The 14443-nt window shown below is 52.4% G+C and overlaps 1 protein-coding gene across 3 annotated transcripts; it reads right to left on the reverse strand.

Annotated features, from left to right (window-relative positions):
• On the reverse strand, nt 1–14409 carry LOC112241646 (conserved oligomeric Golgi complex subunit 8). 3 transcript variants are annotated; one of them, XM_042316256.1, is made up of 8 exons: nt 13885–14409; nt 12304–12511; nt 8299–8550; nt 8136–8205; nt 7306–7817; nt 1927–2095; nt 501–944; nt 1–422 (listed from the first exon to the last, which is right to left on the reverse strand). In XM_042316256.1, exons 1-8 carry the CDS (start codon nt 14211–14213, stop codon nt 196–198), a joined length of 2211 nt encoding a protein of 736 aa, XP_042172190.1. In that variant the 5' UTR covers nt 14214–14409; the 3' UTR covers nt 1–195. The 3 variants fall into 3 exon arrangements, with proteins under 3 accessions (XP_042172190.1, XP_042172189.1, XP_042172188.1); XM_042316255.1 differs by having other exon boundaries at nt 1–305; nt 345–944; XM_042316254.1 differs by having other exon boundaries at nt 1–944.
• Between the last annotated feature and the right edge of the window lie 34 nt (nt 14410–14443).

Genomic DNA, 14443 nt, shown 5'->3' on the forward strand with positions numbered 1-14443 from the left:
TGTTGTGGATATATTTTAATAATGAAGATCCATCTTACAGTAGAAAGAAACTAGTTTAAATGTATTACATAGTCCAGTTACCACAGTGTCAAACCCAGATTAGATGGCAGTATATACAAGCTAAAGCATTCCTGAAAATGGTAAATTAACTAGTAAAAATGCACACTAGCTGAGATTCAAAACATTAATTCAAGGCTATTGTTCGTTTACCTTGCCAACACTCCTGAGAGTTAACTCTGCTACCTCTGGGTTTACCTCAGGCTCTGATGGCTCACTGTCTAGCTCTGGCTCTAGGACTGGGTTATGTTCTGGGGCGGTCAGTACAGGCTCTAGGACTGGGTTATGTTCTGGGGCGGTCAGTACAGGCTCTAGGACTGGGTTATGTTCTGGGGCGGTCAGTACAGGCTCTAGGACTGGGTTATGTTCTGGGGAGGTCAGTACAGGCTCTAGGACTGGGTTATGTTCTGGGGCTGTCAGTACAGGCTCTAGGACTGGGTTATGTTCTGGGGCGGTCAGTACAGGCTTTGGGGGATTCAGTATGGCCTCCAACTCAGGGTCTTCCTGTACTTCGCGGTGGCTGTCAGCCCTTGGTCTCTCTGGGTCGTCCAGTACAGGGTTCGGGTCGTTCAAAATGGCTTCCAGTTCAGGGTCAGAGGTCAGACCTGTCTCGGACACAAACTCAGTAGATATGGTGGATGAGACCATGAGATCCTCAATAGGTTCCGGGCCTGCTATTGGTTCAGGATCAGGAAGTCCCAGGTTGTCAACAGGAAGTGTTGGTTGAGGATCAGCTGTGGTGAGACCGTCCAGCTCAACACTGAGGTCTTCTCCCACCGGAGTCACCGTCTCCCTCTTGGGAAGAACAAACGCCAGAGGCTCCAGGACTGGACTCACATCGATACAACCCAGACCGCTGTACTGGTGGACTTGAGTTGGAGGGACACCTGGAGGACAAAAACCATGTTTCACATTATTACAGAGGTCATTACTGTGGATATCCTCTGTCATCTTCTAGTCTTCAGCATTTACCCAGTATGACAGAGAGCTGTGCTGGGGGGGGGACAGAGTATTTACCCAGTATGACAGAGAGCTGTGCTGGGGGGGGAACAGAGTATTTACCCAGTATGACAGAGAGCTGTCATGCTGGGGGGAGAGAGTATTTACCCAGTATGACAGAGAGCTGTCATGCTGGGGGGACAGAGTATTTACCCAGTATGACAGAGAGCTGTGCTGGGGGGGAACAGAGTATTTACCCAGTATGACAGAGAGCTGTCATGCTGGGGGAGAGAGTATTTACCCAGTATGACAGAGAGCTGTCATGCTGGGGGGACAGAGTATTTACCCAGTATGACAGAGAGCTGTGCTGGGGGGGACAGAGTATTTACCCAGTATGACAGAGAGCTGTGCTGGGGGAACAGAGTATTTACCCAGTATGACAGAGAGCTGTCATGCTGGGGGGGGACAGAGTATTTACCCAGTATGACAGAGAGCTGTCATGCTGGGGGGGGACAGAGTATTTACCCAGTATGACAGAGAGCTGTCGTGCTGGGGGGGGACAGAGTATTTACCCAGTATGACAGAGAGCTGTCGTGCTGGGGGGACAGAGTATTTACCCAGTATGACAGAGAGCTGTGCTGGGGGGGCAGAGTATTTACCCAGTATGACAGAGAGCTGTGCTGGGGGGGGACAGAGTATTTACCCAGTATGACAGAGAGCTGTGCTGGGGGGACAGAGTATTTACCCAGTATGACAGAGAGCTGTCATGCTGGGGGGGACAGAGTATTTACCCAGTATGACAGAGAGCTGTCGTGCTGGGGGGCAGAGTATTTACCCAGTATGACAGAGAGCTGTCGTGCTGGGGGGGGGACAGAGTATTTACCCAGTATGACAGAGAGCTGTCATGCTGGGGGGGAACAGAGTATTTACCCAGTATGACAGAGAGCTGTGCTGGGGGGAACAGGACCTGTAGACAACGGTTGAGGAAAGGCACAAGGTCCTCAGCGAAGGAACAGCAGAATTGGACAAACAGCTCCTTCTCTCGGTCGCTGAAGGCCGTCTCTTCAGCCCGGTGGAACGCCACGATCAACTTGGTGACCTGGGGAGGAGAGAGAGGAAATAATTTCAACAAGAGTCTTGAGTCTGAGGGAGTGTGACATAATCCTATCAGGGTAACTTCTACCATGGTCACCGACACAGTGGCTTTCGCGTCTAGAGAGCGCATCCCGTCTACCACGTCTAGAGAGAGCATCCCGTCTACCGCGTCTAGAGAGAGCATCCCGTCTAGAGAAAGCATCCCGTCTACCGCGTCGAGAGAGAGCATCCCGTCTACCGCGTCGAGAGAGAGCATCCCTTCTACCGCGTCTAGAGAGCATCCCGTCTAGAGAGAGCATCCCGTCTACCGCGTCTAGAGAGAGCATCCCGTCTACCGCGTCTAGAGAAAGCATCCCGTCTACCGCGTCTAGAGAGAGCATCCCGTCTACCGCGTCTAGAGAGAGCATCCCTTCTACCGCGTCTAGAGAGAGCATCCCGTCTACCGCGTCGAGAGAGAGCATCCCGTCTACCGCGTCTAGAGAGAATCGCGTCTAGAGAGAGCATCCCGTCTACCGCGTCTAGAGAGCATCCCGTCTACCACGTCTAGAGAGAGCATCCCGTCTAGAGAGAGCATCCCGTCTACCGCGTCTAGAGAAAGCATCCCGTCTACCGCGTCTAGAGAGAGCATCCCGTCTACCGCGTCTAGAGAGAGCATCCCGTCTACCGCATCTAGAGAGAATCGCGTCTAGAGAGATCATCCCGTCTACCGCGTCTAGAGAGAGCATCCCATCTACCGCGTCGAGAGAGAGCATCCCGTCTACCGCGTCTAGAGAGAATCGCGTCTAGAGAGAGCATCCCGTCTACCGCGTCTAGAGAGAGCATCCCGTCTACCGCGTCTAGAGAGAGCATCCCGTCTACCGCGTCTAGAGAGAGCATCCCGTCTACCGCGTCTAGAGAGAGCATCCCGTCTAGAGAGAGCATCCCGTCTACCGCGTCTAGAGAGAGCATCCCGTCTACCGCGTCTAGAGAGAGCATCCCCTCTACCGCGTCTAGAGAGAGCATCCCGTCTACCGCGTCTAGAGAGAGCATCCCGTCTACCGCGTCTAGAGAGAGCATCCCGTCTACCGCGTCTAGAGGAGCATCCCGTCTACCGCGTCTAGAGAGAGAGCATCCCGTCTAGAGAGAGCATCCCGTCTACCGCGTCTAGAGAGAGAGCACCGCGTCTAGAGAGAGCATCCCCTCTACCGCGTCTAGAGAGAGCATCCCGTCTACCGCGTCTAGAGAGCATCCCGTCTACCGCGTCTAGAGAGAGCATCCCGTCTACCGCGTCTAGAGAGAGCATCCCGTCTACCGCGTCTAGAGAGAGCATCCCGTCTACCGCGTCTAGAGAGAGCATCCCGTCTACCGCGTCTAGAGAGAGCATCCCGTCTACCGCGTCTAGAGAGCATCCCGTCTACCGCGTCTAGAGAGAGCATCCCGTCTACGCGTCTAGAGAGAGAGCATCCCGTCTAGAGAGAGCATCCCGTCTACCGCGTCTAGAGAGAGCATCCCGTCTACCGCGTCTAGAGAGAGCATCCCCTCTACCGCGTCTAGAGAGAGCATCCCGTCTACCGCGTCTAGAGAGAGCATCCCGTCTACCGCGTCTAGAGAGAGCATCCCGTCTACCGCGTCTAGAGAGAGCATCCAGTCTACCGCGTCTAGAGAGCATCCCGTCTACCGCGTCTAGAGGGAGCATCCCGTCTACCGCGTCTAGAGAGAATCGCGTCTAGAGAGAGCATCCCGTCTACCGCGTCTAGAGAAAGCATCCCGTCTACCGCGTCTAGAGAGAATCGCGTCTAGAGAGCATCCCGTCTACCGCGTCTAGAGAGAGCATCCCATCTACCGCGTCGAGAGAGAGCATCCCGTCTACCGCGTCTAGAGAATCGCGTCTAGAGAGAGCATCCCGTCTACCGCGTCTAGAGAGAGCATCCCGTCTACCGCGTCTAGAGAGAGCATCCCGTCTACCGCGTCTATAGAGAGAGCATCCCGTCTAGAGAGAGCATCCCGTCTACCGCGTCTAGAGAGAGCATCCCGTCTACCGCGCCTAGAGAGCATCCCGTCTACCGCGCCTAGAGAGAGCATCCCGTCTACCGCGCCTAGAGAGAGCATCCCGTCTACCGCGCCTAGAGAGAGCATCCCGTCTACCGCGCCTAGAGAGAGCATCCCGTCTACCGCGCCTAGAGAGAGCATCCCGTCTACCGCGCCTAGAGAGAGCATCCCGTCTACCGCGTCTAGAGAGAGCATCCCGTCTACCGCGTCTAGAGAGAGCATCCCGTCTACCGCGTCTAGAGAGAGCATCCCGTCTACCGCGTCTAGAGAGAGCATCCCGTCTACCGCGCCTGAGAGAGAGCATTCCGTCTACCGCGCCTAGAGAGAGGATCCCGTCTACCGCGTCTAGAGAGCATCCCATCTTGAGAGCATCCCATCTACCGCGTCTATAGAGAGAGCATCCCGTCTACCGCGTCTATAGAGAGCAGCATCCCGTCTAGAGAGAGCATCCCGTCTACCGCGTCTAGAGAGAGCATCCCGTCTACCGCGTCTAGAGAGAGCATCCCGTCTACCGCGTCTAGAGAGAGCATCCCGTCTACCGCGCCTAGAGAGAGCATCCCGTCTACCGCGCCTAGAGAGAGCATCCCGTCTACCGCGCCTAGAGAGAGCATCCCGTCTACCGCGCCTAGAGAGAGCATCCCGTCTACCGCGCCTAGAGAGCATCCCATCTACCGCATCTAGAGTGCGTCCCGCCTACCGCGTCTATAGAGAGAGCATCCCGTCTACCGCGTCTATAGAGAGAGCCTAGAGAGAGCATCCCGTCTACCGCGTCTAGAGAGAGCATCCCGTCTACCGCGTCTAGAGAGAGCATCCCGTCTACCGCGTCTAGAGAGAGCATCCCGTCTACCGCGTCTAGAGAGAGCATCCCGTCTACCGCGCCTAGAGAGAGCATCCCGTCTACCGCGCCTAGAGAGCATCCCATCTTGAGAGCATCCCATCTACCACATCTAGAGAGCGTCCCGTCTACCGCGTCTATAGAGAGAGCATCCCGTCTACCGCGTCTAGAGAGAGCATCCCGTCTAGAGAGAGCATCCCGTCTACCGCGTCTAGAGAGAGCATCCCGTCTACCGTGCCTAGAGAGCATCCCGTCTACCGCGCCTAGAGAGAGCATCCCGTCTACCGCGCCTAGAGAGAGCATCCCGTCTACCGCGCCTAGAGAGAGCATCCCGTCTACCGCGCCTAGAGAGAGCATCCCGTCTACCGCGCCTAGAGAGAGCATCCCGTCTACCGCGCCTAGAGAGAGCATCCCGTCTACCGCGCCTAGAGAGAGCATCCCGTCTACCGCGCCTAGAGAGAGCATCCCGTCTACCGCGCCTAGGAGAGCATCCCGTCTACCGCGCCTAGGAGAGCATCCCGTCTACCGCGCCTAGGAGAGCATCCCGTCTACCGCGCCTAGAGAGCATCCCGTCTACCGCGCCTAGAGAGAGCATCCCGTCTACCGCGCCTAGAGAGAGCATCCCGTCTACCGCGTCTAGAGAGAGCATCCCGTCTACCGCGCCTAGAGAGAGCATCCCGTCTACCGCGCCTAGAGAGAGCATCCCGTCTACCGCGCCTAGAGAGCATCCCGTCTACCGCGCCTAGAGAGAGCATCCCGTCTACCGCGCCTAGAGAGAGCATCCCGTCTACCGCGCCTAGAGAGAGCATCCCGTCTACCGCGCCTAGAGAGAGCATCCCGTCTACCGCGCCTAGAGAGAGCATCCCGTCTACCGCGCCTAGAGAGAGCATCCCGTCTACCGCGCCTAGAGAGAGCATCCCGTCTACCGCGCCTAGAGAGAGCATCCCGTCTACCGCGCCTAGAGAGAGCATCCCGTCTACCGCGCCTAGAGAGAGCATCCCGTCTACCGCGCCTAGAGAGAGCATCCCGTCTACCGCGCCTAGAGAGAGCATCCCGTCTACCGCGCCTAGAGAGAGCATCCCGTCTACCGCGCCTAGAGAGAGCATCCCGTCTACCGCGCCTAGAGAGAGCATCCCGTCTACCGCGCCTAGAGAGCATCCCGTCTACCGCGCCTAGAGAGAGCATCCCGTCTACCGCGCCTAGAGAGAGCATCCCGTCTACCGCGCCTAGAGAGAGCATCCCGTCTACCGCGCCTAGAGAGAGCATCCCGTCTACCGCGCCTAGAGAGAGCATCCCGTCTACCGCGCCTAGAGAGAGCATCCCGTCTACCGCGCCTAGAGAGAGCATCCCGTCTACCGCGCCTAGAGAGAGCATCCCGTCTACCGCGCCTAGAGAGCATCCCGTCTACCGCGCCTAGAGAGAGCATCCCGTCTACCGCGCCTAGAGAGAGCATCCCGTCTACCGCGCCTAGAGAGAGCATCCCGTCTACCGCGCCTAGAGAGAGCATCCCGTCTACCGCGCCTAGAGAGAGCATCCCGTCTACCGCGCCTAGAGAGAGCATCCCGTCTACCGCGCCTAGAGAGAGCATCCCGTCTACCGCGTCTAGAGAGCATCCCGTCTACCGCGTCTAGAGAGCATCCCGTCTACCGCGTCTAGAGAGAGCATCCCGTCTACCGCGCCTAGAGAGAGCATCCCGTCTACCGCGCCTAGAGAGAGCATCCCGTCTACCGCGTCTAGAGAGAGCATCCCGTCTACCGCGTCTAGAGAGAGCATCCCGTCTACCGCGTCTATAGAGAGAGCATCCCGTCTAGAGAGAGCATCCCATCTACCGCATCTAGAGAGCATCCCGTCTAGCGCGTCTAGAGAGCGCATCCCGTCTACCGCGTCTATAGAGAGAGCATCCCGCTAGAGAGAGCATCCCGTCTACCGCGTCTAGAGAGAGCATCCCATCTACCGCATCCCATCTACCGCGTCTAGAGTATCCCATCTACCGCGTCTAGAGTATCCCATCTACCGCGTCTAGAGAGCATCCCGTCTACCGCGTCTAGAGAGAGCATCCCGTCTACCGCGTCTAGAGAGAGCATCCCGTCTACCGCGTCTAGAGAGAGCATCCCGTCTACCGCGTCTAGAGAGAGCATCCCGTCTACCGCGTCTAGAGAGAGCATCCCGTCTACCGCGTCTAGAGAGAGCATCCCGTCTACCGCGTCTAGAGGACATCCCATCTACCGCGTCTAGAGAGCATCCCATCTACCGCGTCTAGAGGATATCCCATCTACCGCGTCTAGAGAGCATGGGACAGCCTAGACATGTCATTATGGTAACTTTAGCAGAGACAGACACGCGTTGGTTACCTTCATCAGGGCGTCCTCCAGGTACTTGGTCACCTGCTGGGCCAGACCGAGGGGACAACAGAGCCTGAGGTCGTTGAAGGCCGTCAAGATGTTGTTGAGGAAGCAGGCCAGAGGGGGGAAGTCCAGCAGAGCCATGGGGGGCTGGAGGGTACCTGGCTGGGTACTGGGGGGCTGGAGGGTACCTGGCATGGAGCCCCCACCCAGCATAGAGGGGAGAGAGATCAGAGTGTACAGGTTCATGTCCTCCTGGAACCTGTCTATGGCTTCCTCTACAGCTTTACGGAAGGTATCGGCCGCCACGCGCTGGAACATCGGGGCCAGCTGGCCGCGGAAGTCTGCCCCAACACGGCTGAAGGACAGGCCGAAATACATGCACTGTCCCAGCAGGGAGTCCAGGCGTCCGCCCACCCCCCTCTGGAGGTCTCGGTCCAGGGTCACCAGGAACTCAGACACCTGCTGCACCACCCAGCCGTGGAAGATGGCCCCCTCGTTCACCGCCTGGCCGTGAACACCTTTCAACATAGACAATACCGTACATCACAAGGCTGCCCCCTCATTCACCACAGACACCGTACATCACAAGGCTGCCCCCTCATTCAACACCTTTCACCACAGACACCGTACATCACAAGGCTGCCCAGCCAGTGACCTGACACTTCAGGTGGACTATTGACCTGTCTGTACCAAATCCACAGTACTGACGGGCTTTTCCAGAACACATATGGACATATTAAACACATCTTTAGATAATTCCTGTTGGGTTTAATCTTCATATTTATGTAAATCGTATCAAATAATTCAGCCTTAAATTAAATAAAGCATTATGTCACCGGGAGACAGCAGGGGGTCCTCGTCAGAGAAGATGGCTCTGTACTGGGTGATGATGTCAAACAGATGTACCTGGAACAGAGGAAGACAAATGTCAGAGAATTAAAAGTCCTGTTTCCTGGGTCCTTCATTCCACTGCTAGATAACAGAAGCCAGGTTACACACGCGACAGGCCTCGATGGTCTTGGTGATGTGGCAGTAAGGGTCCTCATCAGGGACAGTGGACAGGATGGAATGGAGCCAGCTGCCCCGCGCCTGCAGGAACTTGACCCGTAGCTCCGCCTCCGTGAACACGTCCATCCTGCGTAGGTAGCCAATCACACGCAGGCACACAGGAAGCTGGGAGTTGCTACGAAGCTGTTGCAACAGCTGGTTCAGCATGAGCTGAGCCGACTGACGCACCTCGTGAACGATGCCCTGAAGAAGAGACACAGGCCACGTTACAGTCGAGGTCAGGGAATCACACTGTTACAGGTCAGGGAATCACACTGTTACAGGTCAGGGAATCACACTCTGTTACAGTAGAGGTCAGGGAATCACACTGTTACAGGTCAGGGAATCACACTCTGTTACAGTAGAGGTCAGGGAATCACACTGTTACAGTAGAGGTCAGGGAATCACACTGTTACAGGTCAGGGAATCACACTGTTACAGGTCAGGGAATCACACTGTTACAGGTCAGGGAATCACACTGTTACAGGTCAGGGAATCACATTGTTACAGTAGAGGTCAGGGAATCACATTGTTACAGTAGAGGTCAGGGAATCACATTGTTACAGTAGAGGTCAGGGAATCACACTGTTACAGTAGAGGTCAGGGAATCACACTTACAGGTCAGGGAATCACACTGTTACAGTAGAGGTCAGGAAATCACACTCTGTTACAGGTCAGGGAATCACACTGTTACAGGTCAGGGAATCACACTGTTACAGGTCAGGGAATCACACTGTTACAGTCACACTGTTACAGGTCAGGGAATCACACTGTTACAGTAGAGGTCAGGGAATCACACTCTGTTACAGGTCAGGGAATCACACTGTTACAGTAGAGGTCAGGGAATCACACTGTTACAGGTCAGGGAATCACACTGTTACAGTAGAGTCAGGGAATCACACTGTTACAGGTCAGGGAATCACACTGTTACAGGTCAGGGAATCACATTGTTACAGTAGAGGTCAGGGAATCACATTGTTACAGTAGAGGTCAGGGAATCACACTCTGTTACAGGTCAGGGAATCACATTCTGTTACAGGTCAGGGAATCACACTGTTACAGGTCAGGGAATCACACTGTTACAGGTCAGGGAATCACATTGTTACAGGTCAGGGAATCACATTGTTACAGGTCAGGGAATCACATTGTTACAGTAGAGGTCAGGGAATCACATTGTTACAGTAGAGGTCAGGGAATCACACTCTGTTACAGGTCAGGGAATCACACTGTTACAGTAGAGGTCAGGGAATCACATTGTTACAGTAAAGGTCAGGGAATCACACTGTTACAGTAGAGGTCAGGGAATCACACTGTTACAGTAGAGGTCAGGGAATCACATTGTTACAGTACAGGGAATCACACTTACAGGTCAGGGAATCACACTGTTACAGGTCAGGGAATCACACACTGTTACAGTAGAGGTCAGGGAATCACACTCTGTTACAGGTCAGGGAATCACACTCTGTTACAGGTCAGGGAATCACACTGTTACAGGTCAGGGAATCACACTGTTACAGGTCAGGGAATCACACTGTTACAGGTCAGGGAATCACACTGTTACAGGTCAGGGAATCACACTGTTACAGGTCAGGGAATCACACTGTTACAGTAGAGGTCAGGGAATCACACTGTTACAGTAGAGTACAGGAATCACACTGTTACATCATCACTGTTACAGGTCAGGGAATCACACTCTGTTACAGGTCAGGGAATCACACTCTGTTACAGTAGAGGTCAGGGAATCACACTGTTACAGGTCAGGGAATCACACTGTTACAGGTCAGGGAATCACACTCTGTTACAGTAGAGGTCAGGGAATCACACTCTGTTACAGTAGAGGTCAGGGAATCACACTCTTACAGGTCAGGGAATCACACTGTTACAGTAGAGGTCAGGGAATCACACTGTTACAGGTCAGGGAATCACACTGTTACAGGTCAGGGAATCACACTGTTACAGGTCAGGGAATCACACTGTTACAGGTCAGGGAATCACACTGTTACAGTAGAGGTCAGGGAATCACACTGTTACAGGTCAGGGAATCACACTGTTACAGTAGAGGTCAGGGAATCACTGTTACAGTAGAGGTCAGGGAATCACACTCTGTTACAGTAGAGGTCAGGGAATCACACTGTTACAGTAGAGGTCAGGGAATCACACTCTGTTACAGTAGAGGTCAGGGAATCACACTCTGTTACAGGTCAGGGAATCACACTCTGTTACAGTAGAGGTCAGGGAATCACACTGTTACAGGTCAGGGAATCACACTGTTACAGGTCAGGGAATCACACTGTTACAGGTCAGGGAATCACACTGTTACTGGTCAGGGAATCATACTCTGTTACAGTAGAGGTCAGGGAATCATACTCTGTTACAGTAGAGGTCAGGGAATCACACTCTGTTACAGTAGAGGTCAGGGAATCACACTCTTACAGGTCAGGGAATCACACTGTTACAGTAGAGGTCAGGGAATCACACTGTTACAGGTCAGGGAATCACACTGTTACAGGTCAGGGAATCACACTGTTACAGGTCAGGGAATCACACTGTTACAGGTCAGGGAATCACACTGTTACAGGTCAGGGAATCACACTCTGTTACAGTAGAGGTCAGGGAATCACTGTTACAGTAGAGGTCAGGGAATCACACTCTGTTACAGTAGAGGTCAGGGAATCACACTCTGTTACAGTAGAGGTCAGGGAATCACACTCTGTTACAGTAGAGGTCAGGGAATCACACTCTGTTACAGTAGAGGTCAGGGAATCACACTGTTACAGGTCAGGGAATCACGCTGTTACAGTAGAGGTCAGGGAATCACACTGTTACAGGTCAGGGAATCACACTTACAGGTCAGGGAATCACACTGTTACAGTAGAGGTCAGGGAATCACACTGTTACAGTAGAGGTCTGGGAATCACACTGTTACAGGTCAGGGAATCACACTGTTACAGGTCAGGGAATCACACTGTTACAGTAGAGGTCAGGGAATCACACTGTTACAGGTCAGGGAATCACACTGTTACAGTAGAGGTCAGGGAATCACACTGTTACGGGTCAGGGAATCACACTGTTACAGGTCAGGGAATCACACTGTTACAGCAGAGGTCAGGGATTCACACTCTGTTACAGTATTAAGATGAGGTATTTCTAGATCTACCACAGTTTGTCAGACTGTGTGTTGACAAAATTAATATAATATGAAGTGGTACGATCTGTACCTCCTGGCTGTGTAAACAGGAAGTAGTACGATCTGTAACTCCTAGCTGTGTAAACAGGAAGTGGTACGATCTGTACCTCCTGGCTGTGTAAACAGGAAGTGGTACGATCTGTACCTCCTAGCTGTGTAAACAGGAAGTGGTACGATCTGTACCTCCTGGCTGTGTAAACAGGAAGTGGTACGATCTGTACCTCCTGGCTGTGTAAACAGGAAGTGGTACGATCTGTACCTCCTAGCTGTGTAAACAGGAAGTGGTACGATCTGTAACTCCTAGCTGTGTAAACAGGAAGTGGTACGATCTGTACCTCCCCTAGCTGTGTAAACAGGAAGTGGTACGATCTGTACCTCCTGGCTGTGTAAACAGGAAGTGGTACGATCTGTAACTCCTGGCTGTGTAAACAGGAAGTGGTACGATCTGTAACTCCTGGCTGTGTAAACAGGAAGTGGTACGATCTGTAACGCCTGGCTGTGTAAACAGGAAGTGGTACGATCTGTACCTCCTAGCTGTGTAAACAGATCTGAAGCGGTAAACACGATATGTACCTCCTAGCTGTGTAAACAGGAAGCGGTACGATCTGTAACTCCTAGCTGTGTAAACAGGAAGTGGTACGATCTGTAACTCCTAGCTGTGTAAACAGGAAGTGGTACGATCTGTAACTCCTAGCTGTGTAAACAGGAAGTGGTACGATCTGTAACTCCTAGCTGTGCAAACAGGATGTGGTAGTTGGTAGCATTAATACCTGGATGACAGGTAGAGACGAGTGCTTCTTCTCCAGTCTCTTGACGTACGCTGCCAGCTCCAGAGCCTCCTCGTAGTAACCATTCCGGACGCAGGTGTCCATCAGCTGAGGGATCTCTAAGATCTCCAGGATCTCTGTGTGACGGTTCAGAGTCAGGCTGTTCATCCGCCGGCTCGCCCCGATGTCCTCCGCCTCCTTCACAAAACCCCTAAAGGAGAGGATAGACATGAGCCCAACAGGTTATTCATCATGTCAACAGTTCATAACAGTATTATAACAGTTCATGGAACAGTAACATTCAATGAGATCTAGTGTGTTTGTTCTGGATGGACGTGAGCCCGGTACCGGTCCGTTCGTTTGTTCTGGATGGACGTGAGCCCGGTGAGCCCGGTACCCGGTCCGTTCGTTTGTTCTGGATGGACCGGTCCGTTCTGAGCCCGGTACCGGTCCGTTTGTTTGTTCTGGATGGACGTGAGCCCGGTACCGGTCCGTTTGTTTGTTCTGGATGGACGTGAGCCCGGTACCGGTCCGTTTGTTTGTTCTGGATGGACGTGAGCCCGGTACCAGTCCGTTTGTTTGTTCTAGATGGACGTGAGCCCGGTACCAGACTGTTTGTTTGTTCTGGATGGACGTGAGCCTTGATATATAAAAAACATTGAGACATTATCTCACATTTGTTTTAGACTAACATTTAGTTTTCAACAGAGGAGATTTGTATAAACCTTGTTGTCCATCTCCTCCGACATTTGCAACAATGTCTCAATATTCAAATTGGTTCTCCAGCTGTTGCCTTATGGGATGAGACAGGCAGCTTTTCTCAGCCAGTTCAAATAATGAATCAGGATCATGTTTATGGATATAACGTTAGACAAAGAACTATCAATAGAAAATAGGTCAAACATAGTTTGGTACATCTCGTTTTCAGTCTTTCCAGCCTCAGTTTGAGGTGATTGTGTTAGATGTGTTGTTGACTAGCTCCTCTGAACAACAGTGTCCTGACCAGAGAACATATTTTCTATGTCAGGTGAAATCACGCCTCATTAGATCATTATTATGGATAACAGATGAAACAAATGCAGCTACTTTGTTGTTATTCTGGCCGCGAATTGGCCGAGCTGACAGAATGAACGACCAGCCAGCTGGGTAACAACCCTAGATGTGTCGGGACTTTATATTGTGGAAGGATGAAATAGTATAAATAAATTCATTAAAATACAGTTTTCTGAAAATATGATTTGAATATGTTGTATAGAAGTGATAATGCCCACGAAACCGGTGTTTGGAGGATATGTTGGCACGGTTTGCCGGTGTTGTGCCGAAAATCTCCCCCCTGACAGAATCCCCCATTAGAGCGTTGGACTAGTAACCGGAAGGTTGCAAGTTCAAGCCCCCGAGCTGACAAGGTACCAATCTGTCGTTCTGCCCCTGAACAGGCAGTTAACCCACTGTTCCTAGGCTGTCATTGAAAATAAGAATTTATTCTTAACTGACTTGCCTAAAAAAAATATAATATATTTTTTTAAATCACGTAAATGACATGTCAAAACGACAGAGAGTAATTGTCTAACTTTTCCCACTAACCTGCATTTTTCCCCGAAGCTGGGCAACTTGTCGAGGAGTTTGGAAACACTGCTTTCCACACGGCCAAAGTCGCGGTAAATCTCCTCCGTGCAGTCCGCGGTGCGGATGAACGTCTTGTAGTTGGAGAAGGCGAGCTCCCGGGTCTGCTGCAGTATCTGCGCCCTCTCCTCCGCCAGCCGCTCCGGTTCACGGTTTAATTTCTCCACGCCATATGAACTGAGCTCGGACAAGTAGGCTGCGAAGTCGGGGTTGTCTCTCCAGTTGTCTGGAAAGCTGTCTTTAAATATTGAAGCCAGAATACTCTCATCTTCCACGTCCACAGCTGTCATATTGGAAAGCTGTCACTTCAACAGTTCATCTGAATGTTAGTCTTACCTCCTCCTATTTCCGGCCTTTACACGGGAGTACCGAAACAGCTCGTTAAAATACAATGCGAGCGTCTGATGTCTTTTAAATGGCAATTTAATTCGCAATTTAGCTAAAATTCTAGTCGCTCGTAAACGCAAGAGCACAACATCAACAGGCGCATGATTTTGACGTCACTATTACATCCACTTCC

Source organism: Oncorhynchus tshawytscha, unplaced genomic scaffold (assembly GCF_018296145.1).
Source record: "Oncorhynchus tshawytscha isolate Ot180627B unplaced genomic scaffold, Otsh_v2.0 Un_contig_4953_pilon_pilon, whole genome shotgun sequence".
Taxonomy (NCBI): domain Eukaryota; kingdom Metazoa; phylum Chordata; class Actinopteri; order Salmoniformes; family Salmonidae; genus Oncorhynchus; species Oncorhynchus tshawytscha.

What these genes read in the sequence shown, in the direction of transcription:
- LOC112241646 (XM_042316254.1), bottom strand. Translation starts at nt 14,213, where the DNA reads ATGACAGCTGTGGACGTGGAAGATGAGAGTATTCTGGCTTCAATATTT. An exon ending in GGACCCCCTGCTGTCTCCCG is followed by an intron (nt 7,818 to 8,135) that starts GTGACATAATGC and finishes CTATGTTGAAAG; the next exon opens with GTGTTCACGGCCAGGCGGTG. An exon ending in ACAGCTCTCTGTCATACTGG is followed by an intron (nt 945 to 1,926) that starts GTAAATACTCTG and finishes TTTGTCCTCCAG; the next exon opens with GTGTCCCTCCAACTCAAGTC.